Source organism: Chaetomium strumarium, assembly GCF_033439665.1.
Source record: "Chaetomium strumarium strain CBS 333.67 chromosome Unknown B0T15scaffold_3, whole genome shotgun sequence".
Lineage (NCBI taxonomy): Eukaryota > Fungi > Ascomycota > Sordariomycetes > Sordariales > Chaetomiaceae > Chaetomium > Chaetomium strumarium.
Window position 1 is genome coordinate 3616683 of NW_026944431.1, and position 17440 is coordinate 3634122.

Genomic DNA, 17440 nt, shown 5'->3' on the forward strand with positions numbered 1-17440 from the left:
CCGGTCAGAGCTAGGCATCTGCCCCGCACACAAGTTCTTCGCAGGGTCAATGCCAGGGGCCAATGATTCAATGAAAGGGGTCAACCATCACGTGTCCTTTCCGGCCAGACCCGATGCATCTGGCATTGCGAGGGACGGCGGACAATCGAGGACTGACCGCAGAGAATCTGGCCGTCCTCATGGCTGCCGACAGCGAGAGCTGAATTCAAACTGCTAACGTGGCATTCGCTTATCCTACTCTCTCTGCAGAACCACTACCAGACCCATTAACCCTAGCATGACCGTTTTGAGCCACGGGTGTTCGGAGAGCATGATGGTCACGTAACCAACGAAGGGCATATACCCGACGACGCTTCTGTGTTGCACTATCAGTCAGTGTCCGACAATCCTCGCATCGAAGCTCGCGAGACGGAATGCTTTCTTAGTACTTACCCAACAATGTCTTTCCTGTTCAGATAATCCTGTCCACGGGCATAGAGCTCGGTATCGTCCGCCGGATTGTTGTCTCCCTTGGTAAGCAGCTTTGCCTCAGGCCTGGGAGGTGCTGTTAGCCGAACTGAACAGCACCGGGAGCTACCCGCGACGAAAACACGAACCCAGTTCCAAACTTCCTGACCACCCGGTGCACTATCGGGATGTCTTTGCCCTTCACATTGTACACGACGATTTCGCCTACGTTGGTTTCGGAGAGGAGATTGCGGTTCCAGAGGAGGAGCAGATCGCCACGTTGGAAGGCCGGTTCCATGCTCCCAGAGAGGACGACGACGATCGGCGATGGTGAATCCGTGATAACCGAGAGGCCTTTCCACATCTGAAACGTAGAGTCAACTTAATGTGCCCAATTGGCTGTGCGATGGACAGGGAGAGGCGCAAGACACCCACCATGAATGCGGTCGAGAGGATCAGGCCGAAATTCATGAGCTGCGCGGCAGCTTGCCGCGGGTTCTGTAAGCTGGACAGCATTTTAAGAAAGGTGCAGAATCGCTACCGTGCTGCCGCGTAACATGTGATGTGAAGTTGCTGCTGTCCCGGGGATGGCGGTCGAAACCGAAGTTATGGTGTTTCTGGCAGCTGGAGCTCGAATGGACACTGTGCCTATGAGATTCATGCGATGCGTGGTGATTGGACAGCGCTCGAAAGGTGGGTACGATAATGAGGACTCGAAGATAATAGAGAGCCCTAACCCTACCTTTTCGCAACCTGCCCGAGTTGGCAACGGAACGCGATGCAATTGGCTGTGTTGCCTTAGATTGATTGAGACGCGCTTAGGCGTGTGCGGATTCCGGAAGCGCGTCTTTCGCATCGCCATACGCCGGTTGCAACATTTGACCGCAACACCAACAATCCAGCGGATCCCTTGTGTCATGCATCCCTGCTAATCTGTCCGAGGATAACCTAATCGATTGGCACAAGAATGCTGGCGCCCTCCTCTCCGATCACCTTCCCGGCCAGTTCGTCGCCCGCGATCAACAAGCGACCTCGAGAGACTGACGCGCCGAGGCCGCCTAAACCCCGCGTTCTCGGCGGGTTTCTCGCCGATGATGACTCTGATGATGATGAGACGCCCGAACAACCGTCGCCTAAGCGGCGGATGCTGCGGCAAGACAACCACAATGCCCAGGTAGAGCACGGAAATCAGGAACGCGCCAGCGAGAGATTGAACGAGACGCTGCCGGCTGCTCAGGAGGTTATCTCGACCCCTCCTGATAGTCAGCTGCACGTGGAATCCGAGGAAGAAGCAGAACGTTACGAGCGTCTCTTCGGCACTCATGGTTCGCGTATACTGTCATCGTTCACAAGCGGCAATCCAAGCCCGACTCCGTACCACATATCGACATGTTCCGGCAAGACCGTGCCCATCCGCGAGCGGAAGGCCACCCCAGCCATCTCCTACGCGTCCATGGTAGCAGCGCGCTCAAGAACTAAGGAAGGCCGCGCGCACAAGAGCTACTACGGCATCGCCATCCACGAACTGCTCGACAGCGCCAACAAGGAACTCGCCCAAGCACGCAAAGAGTGCGAGGCTGTATCAGCAGCAGCAGCCCCCATCACGCCGCCTGCCAACCCCGATAAACCCATCCGCTCCGTCGAAGCTCAACCCACCAACGCTAAGAAGCCGAAGCGCACCTTGCTCTGGACCGAGAAATACCGCGCCCGCAACTTCATGGACCTCGTCGGCGACGACCTGACCAACCGCCAAGTCCTCCGCTGGCTGAAGCGCTGGGACCCCATCGTCTTTCCGCACGCCACAAAGGGCAAGAACTCGGCCAGCGGCAGCAGGAGGCACGGTGGGCAACAGGGCCAGGGCCAGCAACCGGAAGAAGAGAAGCCGCACCGCAAGATCCTGATGCTGCACGGTCCTCCGGGGCTCGGCAAGACCACCTTGGCCCACGTCTGCGCCCGGCAGGCCGGGTACGAGGTCATGGAGATCAATGCCAGCGACGAGCGCAGCAAAGACATCGTCAAGGGGCGGATTCGGACGAGCTTGGGCACCGAGAGCGTCAAGACGGTGGAGAACAAGCGGTCCGAGCCAGGAAAGCAGCAGAAGGTCGCCCGTCCGGTGTGCGTGGTTGTTGACGAGGTGGATGGAGTGGTTGGCGGGTCTGGCGGTTCCGGTGAGGGCGGGTTCGTGAAGGCGCTGATTGATCTGGTCCTGCTGGACCAGAAGAACAGTTCAGGGGGCGCGACCGGTTCCACGATGGGGCGGAGGAAGAAGAAGGGCGACGATTTCCGGCAGATGAGGCCGCTGATTCTGATCTGCAATGATGTTTACCACCCTTCGCTGCGGCCGCTGCGGCAGTCCGGGCTGGCGGAGGTCATTCACGTCGGGAAGCCACCGGTGGAGGCAGTCGTCACTCGACTGAAGACGGTCTTTGAGAAGGAAGGCATCCCTTGCGAGAAGGATGCGGTGCGGAAGTTGTGCGAAGCGGCTTGGGGCATGACCAGTGGAATTGACGCAAAACGGGGCGCCGAAAGCAACGCCGAGGGTGATCTCCGGGGTGTCATGGTAGTGGGAGAATGGGTAGCCGGCCGGCTGCGAGCAACCTCCAAGGACGCCACCCCCTGCCTCACGCGCCAATGGCTGGACAGACACATCATCCATGACCTGGCCCACGGCGGCGGCGGTGCCAGAGGCCTGGGACGCGGCGGTGTCAAGGAGATCGTCGCCCGCGTCTTCCAGGAAGGCGCCGGCTTCCCAAAGCAGTCCGCGCCGACGTTCCAACCAGACAAAGTCACCCGGCACGAGCAACCCCAAGCGCAACTCGGCTTCGCTGAACAGCAAACGAAATACGCCATGTCCCGTCTTGGCGAAATGATCGACACCTCGGGCGAGATCGACCGCATTATGACGGAGATCTTCCTCGAGTACCCCAACCGCGAGTTCAACGACGACTCCTTCCTCACCAAACCCGACCTCGCCTACGAGTGGCTGCACTTCCACGACACGTGCACCTCCCGTCTCTACTCCAGCCAAGACTGGGAGCTCGCTCCCTACGCCAGTCAGCCCGTGCTCGCCTGCCATCATCTCTTCGCCTCGCCGCGCCGGTACCACTCCCAAGCCGCATACGGCGGCGGCGGCGGAAGATGGGGTGACGAGACGGCAGCCGACGACGCCAACGCGGCGCCTCTGCCCTTCTCGGGCCCGAGAGCCGACTATGCCGCGCACGAGGCCGAGAAGGCCAACCGCGCCGCGCTGCAGGCGATCCACGGCCAGATGTCGCCCGCGCTGACGCGCGCGTTCCGCAGCCCCGAGGACATCGCCACCGACTTCCTGCCGTATCTGGTCCGCATGGTCTCTCCGGATGTGAAGCCGGTCGTCGTGGGCGGGAGCAGCGACAAGTTCGGCGGGGCAGTCGCCTCGGTCCGGCGAGAGCGGGAGAAGGCGATGGTCCGGCGCGCGGCGCAGGTGCTGGCTGAGCTGGGGATCGCCTTGCACAGGGGGAAGATCGAGCCCGTAGAGGGGAGTGGTGCGCCGGTGGCGGGGAGGACGCAGTGGGTTTATCGGATGGAGCCGTACGTTTTTTTTTTCCTTTACTTTTTTTTTCTTTTTATTCTCGCTCTCTTTGGTTCATTTTCATCAAGTATGGTAATGCTAACTATCGCTTTGTGTTCAGGGACCTCGACGCCCTGGCAAACTTTGAAACAGCCGGCGCATATGTCCTCGCCACGCAGGCTCCTCCCACGCGCTACGCCGTGCGCCAGGTGCTGGACCAGGAACTGCAGAAGACGCTCGCCCAGCGCGAAAACGCGGCCCGGCAAGCCCGACTGAGATCATCATCCTCATCATCTGCTGGCCGCGCCAGCCATGCCCATCCCTACCACCCGGAGCTTGACGACGCCGACAAGGAGAACTTCGCCACCGCTAGCGCCCCTGACAATAGCAAGACGCAACGGAGACAGCAGCTGGGTGCCGTCAAGAGGGATTTCTTCGGCAGGGTCATTGTCGAGAGACCGCTGGCAGAGACAGACGGGAATGCTGCTGCTGCTGCTGCTGCTGGAGGAACGGGAGGAAAGAGTAGTAATAAGAGGGGGAGGGGGAGGACGGGGGAAGAGGGCGGCGATGCAGGTGGCGAGGGAGCCAAGGTGTGGGTTACGTATCATGAGGGGATCAACAACGCTGTGCGGAAGCCGATTTCGTTGGAGGAGTTCCTAAGGGGGTTTTGAAGGCAGCACTCTGGTCTGTCACTGCTGTTGGGACGAGTACTAGTAGGTACGATGATTTCAAATGCGAGTCCGGGGTATGAGTGGAGTACCTTGCCATGCTTACCTACCTTAGTAGCACAGATACAGGTAATGGGCTGTGAGATCCTCTGGCGGATGTTGTGCTTCTCTAAAACAGTGCCTGCGACAGAGGAGGGCTAGCAATGGAGAGGTGTCCTCCTCCCGTCCTCCGATGACCCACATCCCCGGCCGGCTCTACCGGGCTTGGCGGCGACACAGACAGTTGATCCCGGGCAGGCTCACTCTCGGCTCCCCCGGTGAGATCCGGACATGATCCGCCTAGGGAACTTTACGTGATCTGCTTCGAGAACGCAGAGCACCGCATCGATCAGTCCTGATCGATTGGTAACATGAAGTCGTTGACTAAGGTAGATAGGCTACTGGGGGCTGGTGGTCGAGGTTAGAGGGTGTAGTAGACCTTGTTCATCAACGACTATCATTGACTGACCCCTGGGGAGCAGTCCGTCTGCCTGTTGTTTTCTGGAAGTGGAGAAGAATAGATTATGAGATCATAAGACATCGCCTTTCTCAGCACGAATCCTCTTCATCATCCTAGATTTGAAGCCCAGAGACCCAAAAATAAAATCGTCAGTTTATAAGTAAGCCATGGTTAGCAGCTTACCGCTTACCTACCGGTATTCAGAGAAGAGCGGTGCTATTCCAAAATAGCATATCCAAACCTCAGGCCCATCCATCTCTAAACAAAAAGCAATCGCCGCCATACCACCCATCAATCCACATTCCTCCCCCCCTCCAACCTCCGAATCGCACTCGCCAGCGCCGTCCCCACATCAACATGGAAAAACGGCCTATTGACGCCATACAACGGCACCAGCCTCCCCCCGCCGCCCACATCCACCGACGACGGGACAGGCGTGACCTCGCCGCCAGCCGCAGCAGCCTCGATATCCACCTCCTCCTCCACCTCCTCCTTCTTCTCCTTGGTCTTAGAAGAAGAAGACCTCCCAACCTCCGCCTTCGGATTCCGCGAACCACCACCGTCACCACCATCCGCCTCCGCAGCAACAGCAATCAACGGCTCTCTTCCAATGTCTTCATCGTCAGAACCACCACCACCATTCACGGGTCCGGATTGGTCCCGGTCGACGCCAAAGCCAGACGCCACCAGGGCTCGCTTGGTCCAGCGGTTAGAGACGCCCGCGAAGTACCAGGCGACACGGTCCGGGGCGGCGTAGCGGTCGAACTGGTTGCGCAGGTCGACGAGGGCCTGGGCGGCGGTCACGTCGAGGAAGTTGACGGCGGAGAAGTCGAGGATGACGGCGCGCAGGGTGGGCCGCGCGGCGAGCTCGGCGTTGTTGTTGTTGTTGTTGTTGTTGTTGTTGATATGGAGGAGACGTCGGCCGGGGCGCGGGCCCGGGTCGTTCCACGGGCGGTCCTTTTGGGAGAGTTAGAGAGCCTTGATCGGGTAGAGAGAAAAAATAAAAAATAAAAAAAGAAAAGAATAAATAAATAGAGTGCTTACGCCGATCTTGTCGTACTTGTCGAGTTGGGTGCGGCGGGTGCGGCCGAGGATGTAGATGGTGAGCACGTCGAGGTGGCGGGCTGAGTTCAGGTAGTTGAGGCCTTCGCCGAAGCGGTAGATGAAGACGCCGGGATATGGGGACCGTATATCGACTTCCGGATTGGAAAGGTCGCTCCGGCTGAGGGGGATGAACGCGGCGTGGGATTTCTCGCCGTCCACGCTGCCCCGGTTGAGGGAAGCGGCGGCGCCTTGGATGCTGCCCCTGGATACGCGGTGAATGGTAACCTTGCCGAGGAATCTCCCCGGGCTCTTTGCGACGCGGATGAGTAGCAGTCCGGCTGAGGCGCCGACCGTGACGTAGATACCATTCTCAATGGACGTGAAGATGGCAACCAAGACGCCGGCCCAGAAGATGACGAACTCGAGAGGGGACGTCTGCCAGTAACGGTACACTTCGCGTGGGGGGGTGATGAGGTCGCCGACGGCGTGGATGATGATAGCCGACAGCCCGCTGGACGGGATATAGAAGAACACGGACGTCAGTGCGTACAGCGCCAGGAGAACAATGACCGCGGTGAAGACGCCGGCGAGCGGGGTCCTAACCCCAGCCTTCGCCTTGATGGCCGTCCGAGAGAACGACCCGGTGGCGGGATATCCGCCCAGGAACGGACCGAAGACATTGGTGAAGCCAAGGGCGACCAGTTCCTGAGAAGGGTCTATGATGTAGTTGTTGATGCGGCCAAATGACTTGGAGATGGCAATGTGCTCGATCAGAAGCACGAGGATTGTGGTGGGGATCTCCGGCCCGATGGCCTCGAGGATCTCGGAGTCGAGTTGCGGCGCTCCAACATGTTGAAACCCTGGAGTAGGTTGGGGCGTTTAGCAACCGCGCAATCACATCTCATGAGGAGGTAGGATTTCCACTTCACCTACCGCTTGGGACAGTGCCGAGAATCTTGAATTTTGCGTTGGAGGCTTTGGACACGTGCCTATTGACCAGCCAGCTGACGAGGATGTAGAGAATCACAATGAAGGCCATCCGCAGCGTGGAGATGAAGAACCATGTCTTTGCGCGCTTCGGGTACCTCCGGCCCATATATCCGCAGAACCATCGGATGAAGTAGAGGCCGAACAAGGCGGTCAATCCCATGGCGGCATCCAGCTTGGTCCTTGGCAAGCCTTTGAGCGTGTTGATGATGACGAGGTAGGTAGCCTCGCGCGTGTTGACGCCGGAAATGCCCATGAGGCCGGGGACCTGGCCTGCAGCAATACTGATCGCAGAGCCCGTCATGAAGGCGCCGATGGCGACCAATGGGATGAACTCCACTATGAAGCCGACCCTGACGAGGCCCAAAAACAGGAGGACTACCCCGGAAATGAAGGCCAAGCTTCGGGCAATGGTCTCGGCGGCGAGGTCAGGGTGTGTCTTCTGTACGTTGATGATGATGTTTCCAACGATGGTTGACATGACCGCGACGGCCTTTCGCTGGGGTCAGACTTGGTCGAGAGCGGGAGGGGCAGGGGCGCCGCACTTACACCGATGGTGATGTCCTTGGACGTGGCGAAAGCCCAGTACAGGAGAAAGCCGACGAATGAGGTGTAGAGGCCATACTCGGGTGGCAGGTTGGCGAGCAGGGCGTAAGCCATGCCCTGAGGCACAACGACGAAGCCCACCGTGACCCCTGCGGGCGGTTAATCTCCTTGGATGTAGAATAATTGGGTGCTTTTGCTCAACTCACCAGCGATGAAGTCACCCAATAGCCATATCAGGTTGTAATGGAAAATCCAACCTATGAATGGAAACAGCTCCCTAAGGTATCTGACGGTGCCGGGAATGGTAGGGATGAGGCCGAGCAGGACGTCCTTGGTAGACGGCTCTTCTTCCAAGTAGAGACCATCGTCGTAGAGTGCGGAGTCAGCCAACGTCTGGTCGGGATCAATTCCGAGGAGCCTCTTGACGCGCTCGGCGTGCTTGTTCTGAACCATGGTGAACTCTCGGCAGGCTCCCTGTGGCGTGGGCCAAGGGCTGGGCTGCAGCGACGAAGATATGGGACGCGCAGCCCGCGACTTATAAAAGTTATAAGTAGACCAAGGCGGCCTTTATAAAAGTTATAAGTAGACCAAGGCGGCCGCTGCATTCGACGACCCCCAAGTGTGGTCCATGGAAACCCCGGTCTCCAGCTCGACCCCTTGCGTGAGTGGTGTCCCAGCGCGGCTATCCCCGTGGTGGGCGATCCCGCGGAATCGTTTAAGTAATACGGGATACAACAGACCACTGTTCGTCGTCCCAGCCGGATGGGAGGCAATGAAGCACGGGAAGACAGGCCAGCCTTGCTGATCTCCACGCGGGATATCTGCGACCCAGCGGCGAAGATGCTTTTTAGACCGGGATTGGGGACGGGTTATTTCTGCGCGAGGTGCAGACCGAGACCGTGTACGGCTAGGGACCCCTGATGATCTTTGGTGTGGATAATGGCACGGAGAACGTGGGAACGACGCCAGGTGAGCAATACCAAGGCAGGGTGTGTACTGTGTACCTAAGGTATGGTATGTATGTAAGGCATATTGGGAAGCTACAAGGGCTCCTGCATATGGGGGCCACAGGGTGAGCAGCGTTAGGGGCATTCTCTTACCAACGACATGCGCGACATGTTGAAAGAACTCTGCCCACACACCTCACACAAGCTGTGAGATCGCGTAGATCCCCATTGTTGCCTGCCATCATTGTAATTCCTGCTCACAGGAGACTCTGAAGCTCCCTGATGAGGACGCTCCTTTGCGCTGCTTCGAGTTCCTGCGATCTCCTCACCTCCAGGCTCCAGGATCAATCACGCCATAGGAGGCTTAAGAAGCACAAGGTGCCTGGCTTTGAACGGGCATGCTCAAGTTACAATGGATCGTTGTTGCTGCGGAGCAGGAGGTCCAAGATAATGTAGCCCATTGCTATTGGTTACACTAATAATAAGCGTCAACTCCGAGTCCAGCCCGCACTCAGGTGTTCGGCCGTGTCTTAACAGATGCAAGCAGCGATGAGGTGCAGCACTGGGCAGGAACGGTGGCCAGCTCCCCGACGCCTTCCACTTCCGGAAAGTGCCCGTTCTTTGCGTGTTCTTATGCTTTGATTGGCCAGGAAGTCGAAGCCGCTCGATGACACCATTTCCAGCCACTTCGACTCTCGCCTCCCCAACTTGGTTGTCTGAGGTGTCTTCTGCTGCTTTCAACTGAGATCTATTGACCCTGCTGAAGGGCCTTCAGCAAGGTTTCTTTCCCAACTATTTCGTAATTATATTCAACGATGATTTCTTTGTCACACTTTGGTCGTGGCGTGGGGGTAGCGTGCAGCATTCTCTCCGGCTCATCGTGACAAAAAGGTGGTTGTTGCCCACCGATAGCGTCTGACGACATGCCAGGGATGCTCTTGCGCGATCAACCCAAAATCCTCCACGTCCAACCATTTCCGGCACAGTCCGTCCTCGACAAGCACACGATGTGAGCATGCTTCGCTTCCCCGCAGTCCACGAGCTTGGTGCCGCAAAGTTCTGACATTTGGGTTGACCGGGTTGAGGCCCAATCAGAGTTTCACTTCATTTGGAAGCGGGAGAGACAACGTCGTCAATAAGACCCGACAGCTCGGATCGGCCATGAATCTAGACACATGGCATCCCCAGGGCTTGCAGGTAATGGGAGTGATCCGACAATGGACTGCACTGGATCCTGCGTTCAGGGCCGCGCCATCGTATTTGCCGTGTTTGAAGGCGCCAAATGATCTGGGCCCCTTTGGCCTATCAATCAGAGCTGACCTTCCCATTCCCGTGGATTGTCGGAGCCCCAAATGCGCATATCGGCGACCTGGTACCGGGTTGGAAGAACCGATGGAGGACCGTTGTCAGGCAAGCTTAGGGAGGCCCCCGGGCCCCAAGAGACTCGAGCGTCACACAGTACTCTTGGCTGAACATACATCAACCATGAAACTGGCGCCCAAAGTGGTGGATGCCAAATATTGAACGCTCTCAAGTTTCAGCTCCCCATGCACCATGTCCCGGACCCGGACGACGCTCATCGTGGAGGCAATGAGCACGAGCGGTATTCCCAACTGGGATATTGCGCTTGTGACCTGGCTTCTGCACTGTGGCGCGATCACGCCTTCTTGAGCGCGATGCAGGGCGACCATTTTGCGTGCGTCTTCTTGCAGAGAAGAGAAAGGACCAACTCTGGCAAGCCATCCATCCCTGGGCCTATCCGGACAGGACTCTACAATCTGTTTACGTAGCGACCTTTTGGCCCCCCATCTGTGCTTACTAGCCCAGGCCATAGCTTCGTTTTGTATGCATTCACTCCCGGTACATCCAACTCCACCGCGGAACATGGGGGCGCTCAGCCGGGACGGTGACGGACCGAACGCGGTGCAACAGCCGTCCTGGGCCGGCCCCGTCGTTTGCTGCGCTTATGAGGACCCGCCTGCCCTCAGCCTAGCCTGGTGGTGTGCTCACCTCGCTCCGGTCAGTATGCAACATTCGCAGGGAGCCTGAAGAACGTAAGGATGCACAATTTTTGCGTCAACGCTTGGCTCTGCAACCACGGAATTGCTTCCACGGAGGCTAACTGCATAGTGCCGTCCTGCGATAAGAAGATCGGTGCATCGGAAATGTACCCCTCCGGCGTCCACCGCCGCGTCTATAGCCCTGATTCAGAATCAGGGGCAGACAGCTCGTTTCCTGAGAGACACTTTACGCCGCCATTCGATGAGAAGCCTGTTTTCTCGGGTATCGCACCCGATCAAGCTCAGCCCGTCGTCAACGAACGGCAGACGTACAATGAGTCGGACCTTGCATCCGCAAGCTCACAATGCTGGGCCAGCGGGAACCAGCCAACTCCCCATCCGAATCACGTCAGTCGCACATTCAAACAAGGGACGTTTCAAGCCTGCTGACGGCCTAACAGGACATGACGTTGCCCTATCATGGCCAGCTGGACGACGGACATGCCTTCTCAGCCCCTCTGCTACGGACGACCGCGCCGTTGCTGGACGGGTGGTCGTTGTTCAACGGCCAGTCCTCGAGTGACCACTTTTGGCAGCCCACGCAGGAGAATACCAACATCGAGGATGACTCCGACTCGATCCAAAGCCCCGACGGTTCGGACGATGCGTATACATCACGCCCGAGCTGGTTCCCCGCCCAAACGGCCAGAAGGCAACGCAGCCACCGAGTCAGCAAGCCGGCGAAGGCTGCGCTGTCAACATCGTCGTGCCACCGGACCGCACTCTCCGAAAAGCCCTATATCCCCGACTTCGTTTACAATCAAGACTGGCCCGACCAGTCCGACTTGGGACTCACGCCTCTCCCGCACCGAGATTACGGCACCGTGACGACCAACGGGAACGGGATCGAGATCACGTTTCAGGACAGCGCCTCCTCATCCAAGGAGGTCTCGAAACGGATCGCACACAAGCTGTCCGAGAAGACACGGCGGAACAGACTCACGATTGCAATACGAGAGATCCAGAAGCTGCTTCCGTCTCAGCCTGCAACCGAGCTGACCAGCGACGCGGACTTCCTGGTTCGACCGGGCGTACCAAGCAGTAAGCTGGACGTGGTTGAGATGGCTGTGGGTTTCATAAAGGATCTGAAAGAGAAGAACGAGGACATGAAGAGGCGGCTAAGGGAGGTAGAACAGAAGCTCGCGCAGTGCCAATGTCGGAGGGACAGGGAAGGATCACCTCTGGCGTCGGGTTCAAGCTCTTTAGCAGGGCATCCAAGGGATGAAAGAGAATCAGATCCGGCGACAATTGAGGCGTGTGAGTGATTCTGAAACAAAACATGCGGTGGGCACTTAATGCTTGGATTAGCAGTTCATTGAAAACCTTCTACTAGCTCGGTGTCTATTCTCTACTAATGTTATACTGACAATGGCCACTGGTGGAACACAACTGGCAGCGACTTCCGTAAGCACTTCCCTATGTCGGATAAATGATCCCATCTTCTCATACCGGACCACCACTACCGCGATGACACAGGCTGGTGGGTGTCTGTGATGCGATTCCTAACCCTAGCTCAAGACACTTAATAACCAACCGTGCCAACTTCCAGCCAGTGCTAGCTTACCTAACCCTAAACTGCTTCGCTCGTCACCCTCGACATCTGACCGCTCTGGCGTACTCGAATTAGCACATACAGTGATTGATGTTGCTACCGGAACGCTTTCGGCCCTGTAGAGCAGACACCGCTCTTAATCACAATATCATCTTCATTGTCTCATCCATTGATAAAATACCGTCAGTGGACCGACACGGTCTGTGCAGCCGGAGTGCGCGCAGTGTAGCCTGATACTATTTCGACATCCATTATCACAACCAATACTTATGTAGAACTAGTAGACTACCTAGCTTCATAGCCATCTAACTGGGAAATCGAGTTCTATCCCCGTGTTCTGCTTTGATAGGAAATACTAACTGTCAAGCGTAAGCTGTTCATCGGTACTGAGACGCGAATTCCAAGGCGCTCGGCAGTGTGTCCTTCTAGTCCATCAAACATCACAGTCTCGTCGAAACCTTCATTCTCGGGACTTTGGCTTGTCAGGTCCTGAATGTGGCTTGCGCATTTCGATTCATAGCCAATACAGGAAAGTGAAAAAGGGATTGGAAATAATTTCTTTAGAAACAGGTTCAAGTGCCTCTGTTTCATCTAAGTATTCCTATACAAGGCAGCCGGCATCGAGAGGACTTGGTGGTTGTGACCCTGCGTCCAGGATCGATTCCGAACCGCCGATGTTTTCGGTCCCACATTCTTTTGTGACAAGTTCGCGTAACTCTCTGGCTCATCAGCTCCACCACATCGATTGTCAATGGGAGTTGTGGGATTGGTATATATGATGCTCAGACGGGACTGACCGACGCGTGACCGGGTAAGGTAGCTGTACGGAAACGGACCCGAAGGATCCACAGTTCTCCGAAGCCACTCCGTTCCGCACGGCCCCACAGCACCGGGAGCCCGGCACGTGCCCGGCCAGGCCAGTTCAACCCAACCCAACAATAAGAGGAAATCCCTATGAGGCTGGCCCGGCGACAAAAGAGAATACTACGTATATAGGGTCGGAAATTGTTGGCATCATGATCTTGGTGCCCAACCCTTCATGCCTAATTCTGATATAAGGTAGTCAGTGCTTACTCGAGTCCATGGCGCGCCAGCCACATCACATTCGTTTGTCGCCATTCCCAACAGGGCTGTCAGTGTTCTAGTACTAGTAGTATCCCAACTGGCGTTCCGTTGCAGCTTCTTGAGGCCGAGACGCTCTCCGTTCCATTGGATGAACCTACGTCACTCGGAATGGCCATTCACCGTCTCGGGCTAAGAACAAGGTTTTGCGGTAAAATAAACTTTCAAGTGTAATTGAGTAACTCTGGCTAGTAACTGCTGATGATTGTGACGCAAAAGGTAGCAAACCCTAAGTGAGTATGAAGCAAAATGATGAAGTCCTGAGCTAGATAGACCTCTGCAAGATAGGCAATGCTTCGTTAGCATCGCTGGATGATGATCGCGAGGTCATCAGCCGGATAATGAAGTTGTCAAGCCTTGACAGCTTGAGCCTTTTTTGCGCCCAGATCCCTTAATCAAACGAGACCTCCCTGGTAGCGTTCATTCGCTCCCGGCACGTAGATGAGTCGTCCGCGTCACTCTCGCTTCCACTAGAGTCGTCGTCCCCAGTCTGGGCTTCCCCATTCTGACCCATTCCGTCGTCGTCGTAGTCCGATTGGATATCCACAATCCGCACTGCCTCGTCACGCACCACACGACCCATGAGAGACGCGATCTCCTCCGCAGTCAGATCCGAGTCGGAAGGGTCGTGTTCCTTAATAGCCTTGTTCACGGCTTCAAGCTTTTTCCGTTGAAGCTTGATCAAGCGTTCATCAATGCTGTTTCGGACAATAACCTTGGCAAGGTACGTCTCCTTCTGCTGCCCCATGCGGTGGACACGGCCAAACGCTTGCTGCTCCAGTGCCGAGTTCCACCACGGGTCAAGGATGATGACACGGTTGGCGCATGCGAGATTCAGCGCTTGCCCGCCGCATTGGATGGACGAAATCTGGAATAATGTCAGCTGATCTGTGGGCTTGTGTTGCCATCCAACTGCTCCTGCCAGCAACAGAACCTACCATAACCCGAATTGCTGCCTTTTCATGAAATTCTTGCACGGCTTTATACTTCTCTGCCTGCCTGAGACATGGTTCCGAAGTAATAAAGGAAGTCGATGTCCTCGTCTTGGAGCATTCTGCCGATGATGCGGCCAACGTCGACGAACGAGGTGAAGACTGATCGAAGCAAGATCTGGTTAGTAACTACTCCAGTATAGACTGAACTTCGGAACTCGGAGAACGGTGCTGCCACTCTTTGACAATGCCAGCCTCTGCTATTCCTCGGCTTTCTTCCAGCTCACCTATTATCTTGTCGCTGGGATAGAGCTTGCACCAGTCGAGGACTATGTTCTTGAGAACGATTGTCTTAGCGCTGGGCATCAGCATGTTATGGAGCTCACGATCACTCTCAGCAAGGAACGTAGTAGACTTCTCGTTGGGCGTTGGCTGGACTCGGTTGACGTCGTCACCCCGGCGTCGAGGCTTTGTTGCGGAAGGCCCACGCCGGGACTCTCGCTTTTCGGCATTCTGCTGCATGGAATTTCGAACGTTGGTTATGAGCTTGTTACATTCCAGACACTCATGCTCTTGCTTGCTTGCTGTGGCTTCTTTCTCAATACAGCCACGACAGAACATGTGTCAGCACTAGAAGTACCGTCAGTTCAGGAAGAGAGACACAGCGGAACAAATAGGGGCCATGTATTGAGTCTGATTAGCATACCTTGGGTCGAAAGGGGTCATTGGGAATGGCGCCACATCATCGGCAGAGATCTCGCACCTTGCCCCTGTCATGCTTCGTCATGCGTTCCAGTTGTGGAATCATGCCAGACGTGGCGAGCAGTCCTTCATGGGTGGTGTGCCCGCTCACCATTTGCGTGTCTTCCACCTTAAGTCGCTCTTCGCACCAGAGTCCAATCTGGTTGATAAAGGATTGTTGTTTTGGATTCTCGAGAGCTCTGTGATAAGGGATTTGATATCTTCGGGTTCGAAGTCTTTCTTGATGACGTTCTCGAGGAGAAAGGGATGAGAAACGGCTTGACGGAGTCTGACCACATAGATCAGCCAGCCCTTGCATCGCTCGTGTCGTTTTCCTGGATGTCATCCTCATCCTCCGATTGCCCCTGTTTCTTGGCGCTCTTCAGGGATTTCACGAGACGCTTCCGAATTATAGATTCAACCGTCCTGTGGCATGTCAGACGCTGTGCCTGGTCCTTTACTCTCGACTGGGGTAGTACCTGTGGATAAGGGTCTCCTCCCTTGAAAGGTCTACCATAATGGGGTTGAGAGAATGAGGCTCGGGTAACTGGAAAAGCGCGTGTCCGAGGAAGCTTGTACTCATGCTCCTATAATGCCTTAGTTAGCAAGGTGACGCCTGGGCTGGTAACACCAGTAGACCTACCTTTTGAGCACAATATCCTTGAGAAGCGACGCGAGCGTCTCTCCGTCGTCAGCCTGCTTCTGAGGATTACATTAGTCCTACAACATGAACCCTAGTCCTGGGCATCGACTTCATACCTTGCCGGGAGCGAGATAGGTCTTGCGAAATGCTCTGCGAGACGATGAGTTCGGAGCCCTCAAGAAATTCAGGTAGGGGAATATCTCTGTGACACGGGTTAGCGCTCGAATTAGGGATTTGCCTCTTCTCAGCCCGTACCCGTCAGCGAGTTCTGAACCGGAGTCCCACTCAGAGCCCAGCGATACTTGGCATCAAGTCGGATACATGCCTTGGTAGCTTGATTCACATTGTGAGTACATGTGCATAAGGTATTGCCGTTTGCGCCATATATAGGTATGCCACTTACTCCGAGAGGAGAAATTCTTGATAGTGCTCGCCTCATCAAGAACTACGCGGTAGAACTTCATATGGAACAGAGGTCCGAGATAATCCGGTCTGCGCTTTTCACAGTCCTCTGCGTTCATATCTTTGTTGTTCTCAAGCCTCCTGATCTGGTCATCGGAGGTAATGGTTCACGACCTCATGGTAACTAGTTACCCTGTTATATCACATCAGCGTATGCTTCATGGGTATGTCTCAAGATCTTGCAGCGACTTACCAGATATCCGCATAACCGCGAGTGCACTGAGTCATCGGGTCTGCCCTCTTGTAATGCGATGGCGTAACTCCATCGCATTGGTTCCAAACCTCACTGATCCATTGGGCGACCGCATTTGCTGGCACTACCACCAGCGTGGTACGCATACCCTCGCCCAGATCCTCCTTCGACGGAGGATTACCGGCAATACATGCCAAGGTTTCAATGGTCTTGCCCAAGCCCATGGAATCCGCCAAGATGCCACCGTTGGGAGCCTTGTGAGACTTCTCTCGCCCTACCATCCATCCGGCGGCAACGAATTGATACCCGAAGAGCGGAGTTCTCATACCCTTGATCAGGTACTTCTCTCCCAAAACAGACCATCTTCCCTTTAGTGCAACTCGAGCTTTTCCTAGCATCACCGTATCCCCTCGAACCTTCCTAGGGTCCACGGTAGCCTCCTTGGAGACTAGCTCTTGGAAGTGCCTTCGCTGGTCCTTGACTGTGGAGGCACTGAAACTGGAGAGAACAAGCATATCAGCCATGTCTCGCCCTGCTTCAACATGATTGTGGTTTCGTAGCAGCTCAACAATGATCTGAGTGCTCTCTTGTGCCTCCCGGCTCCTTCTACCCCTCATTGCTGAAGGTCCTTTACCCTTTCGTGCTTTCTTCTTAGCAGTCTCCTTGGGCGGTGGAGTAAGTCCCCACTTTATCCCAATCGTGGTGGCACTCGACATCGTGGGAACGGTCCTCAATGACGGCGGCAGGCTCTGCTCTAGCTGATTGATTTCTCGGTTGATCTCATCTAACTTAGTCGGGTAGTTCTGGAGACGTTGCCGTTTGATGCGGAGAACTGCTAGTTTGTCTAGAATTGCCTCTGGATCACGCGTCCGATCGTTTTCGCTCGGTGGGATCAAATGCGACTCCTTTTTGTCGTCCGCTTGTGGAGTCGTTACGTCTTGGTGTTCAGGAAGGCATTTCGCTTCCTGAGATCCGGCAGACGATTCCTTCTCGATCTTGACGAGCGCCGTCTCTGCCTCTGTTGGCCGACTCACGGGCATCCCCTGAGCG

At 55.9% G+C, this 17440-nt stretch overlaps 5 protein-coding genes across 5 annotated transcripts; 2 read left to right on the forward strand and 3 right to left on the reverse strand.

Moving 5' to 3' along the window:
- Window positions 1–225: 225 nt before the first annotated feature.
- B0T15DRAFT_178320 (signal peptidase complex catalytic subunit SEC11) lies at window positions 226–1118 on the reverse strand. The gene is made up of 4 exons (XM_062862271.1): window positions 883–1118; window positions 597–811; window positions 433–534; window positions 226–355 (listed from the first exon to the last, which is right to left on the reverse strand). Exons 1-4 carry the CDS (start codon window positions 961–963, stop codon window positions 235–237), a joined length of 519 nt encoding a protein of 172 aa, XP_062723221.1. The 5' UTR covers window positions 964–1118; the 3' UTR covers window positions 226–234.
- Window positions 1119–1303: 185 nt separating this feature from the next.
- On the forward strand, window positions 1304–5059 carry B0T15DRAFT_178941 (uncharacterized protein). Its single transcript, XM_062862276.1, has 2 exons — window positions 1304–4014; window positions 4116–5059. The coding sequence occupies exons 1-2, from the start codon at window positions 1415–1417 to the stop codon at window positions 4663–4665; spliced, it is 3150 nt and encodes a 1049-aa protein (XP_062723222.1). The 5' UTR covers window positions 1304–1414; the 3' UTR covers window positions 4666–5059.
- On the reverse strand, window positions 5059–8424 carry B0T15DRAFT_178937 (sulfate transporter family-domain-containing protein). Its single transcript, XM_062862275.1, has 5 exons — window positions 7945–8424; window positions 7742–7887; window positions 7139–7685; window positions 6206–7065; window positions 5059–6118 (listed from the first exon to the last, which is right to left on the reverse strand). The coding sequence occupies exons 1-5, from the start codon at window positions 8189–8191 to the stop codon at window positions 5453–5455; spliced, it is 2466 nt and encodes an 821-aa protein (XP_062723223.1). The 5' UTR covers window positions 8192–8424; the 3' UTR covers window positions 5059–5452.
- Window positions 8425–10850: 2426 nt separating this feature from the next.
- Window positions 10851–12010, forward strand: B0T15DRAFT_510718 (uncharacterized protein; the record flags this gene model as incomplete). Its single annotated transcript, XM_062867874.1, has 2 exons — window positions 10851–11093; window positions 11147–12010. 2 exons carry the CDS (start codon window positions 10851–10853, stop codon window positions 12008–12010), a joined length of 1107 nt encoding a protein of 368 aa, XP_062723224.1.
- A 1800-nt stretch (window positions 12011–13810) lies between these two features.
- On the reverse strand, window positions 13811–16614 carry B0T15DRAFT_484559 (P-loop containing nucleoside triphosphate hydrolase protein; the record flags this gene model as incomplete). The annotated part of the gene is made up of 9 exons (XM_062866232.1): window positions 13811–14287; window positions 14358–14410; window positions 14639–14948; window positions 15115–15252; window positions 15342–15413; window positions 15488–15518; window positions 15572–15688; window positions 16135–16278; window positions 16391–16614. 9 exons carry the CDS (start codon window positions 16612–16614, stop codon window positions 13811–13813), a joined length of 1566 nt encoding a protein of 521 aa, XP_062723225.1.
- Between the last annotated feature and the right edge of the window lie 826 nt (window positions 16615–17440).

Coding starts and splice junctions, on each gene's coding strand:
- B0T15DRAFT_178320 (XM_062862271.1), bottom strand. CDS start 963: ATGCTGTCCAGCTTACAGAACCCGCGGCAAGCTGCCGCGCAGCTCATG. Junction 812..882: donor TCCTCTCGACCGCATTCATG/GTGGGTGTCTTG, acceptor TCTACGTTTCAG/ATGTGGAAAGGCCTCTCGGT. Junction 356..432: donor AACAGGAAAGACATTGTTGG/GTAAGTACTAAG, acceptor AGTGCAACACAG/AAGCGTCGTCGGGTATATGC.
- B0T15DRAFT_178937 (XM_062862275.1), bottom strand. CDS start 8,191: ATGGTTCAGAACAAGCACGCCGAGCGCGTCAAGAGGCTCCTCGGAATT. Junction 7,066..7,138: donor TCTCGGCACTGTCCCAAGCG/GTAGGTGAAGTG, acceptor AACCTACTCCAG/GGTTTCAACATGTTGGAGCG. Junction 6,119..6,205: donor ACAAGTACGACAAGATCGGC/GTAAGCACTCTA, acceptor CTCTCCCAAAAG/GACCGCCCGTGGAACGACCC.
- B0T15DRAFT_178941 (XM_062862276.1), top strand. CDS start 1,415: ATGCTGGCGCCCTCCTCTCCGATCACCTTCCCGGCCAGTTCGTCGCCC. Junction 4,015..4,115: donor TGGGTTTATCGGATGGAGCC/GTACGTTTTTTT, acceptor CTTTGTGTTCAG/GGACCTCGACGCCCTGGCAA.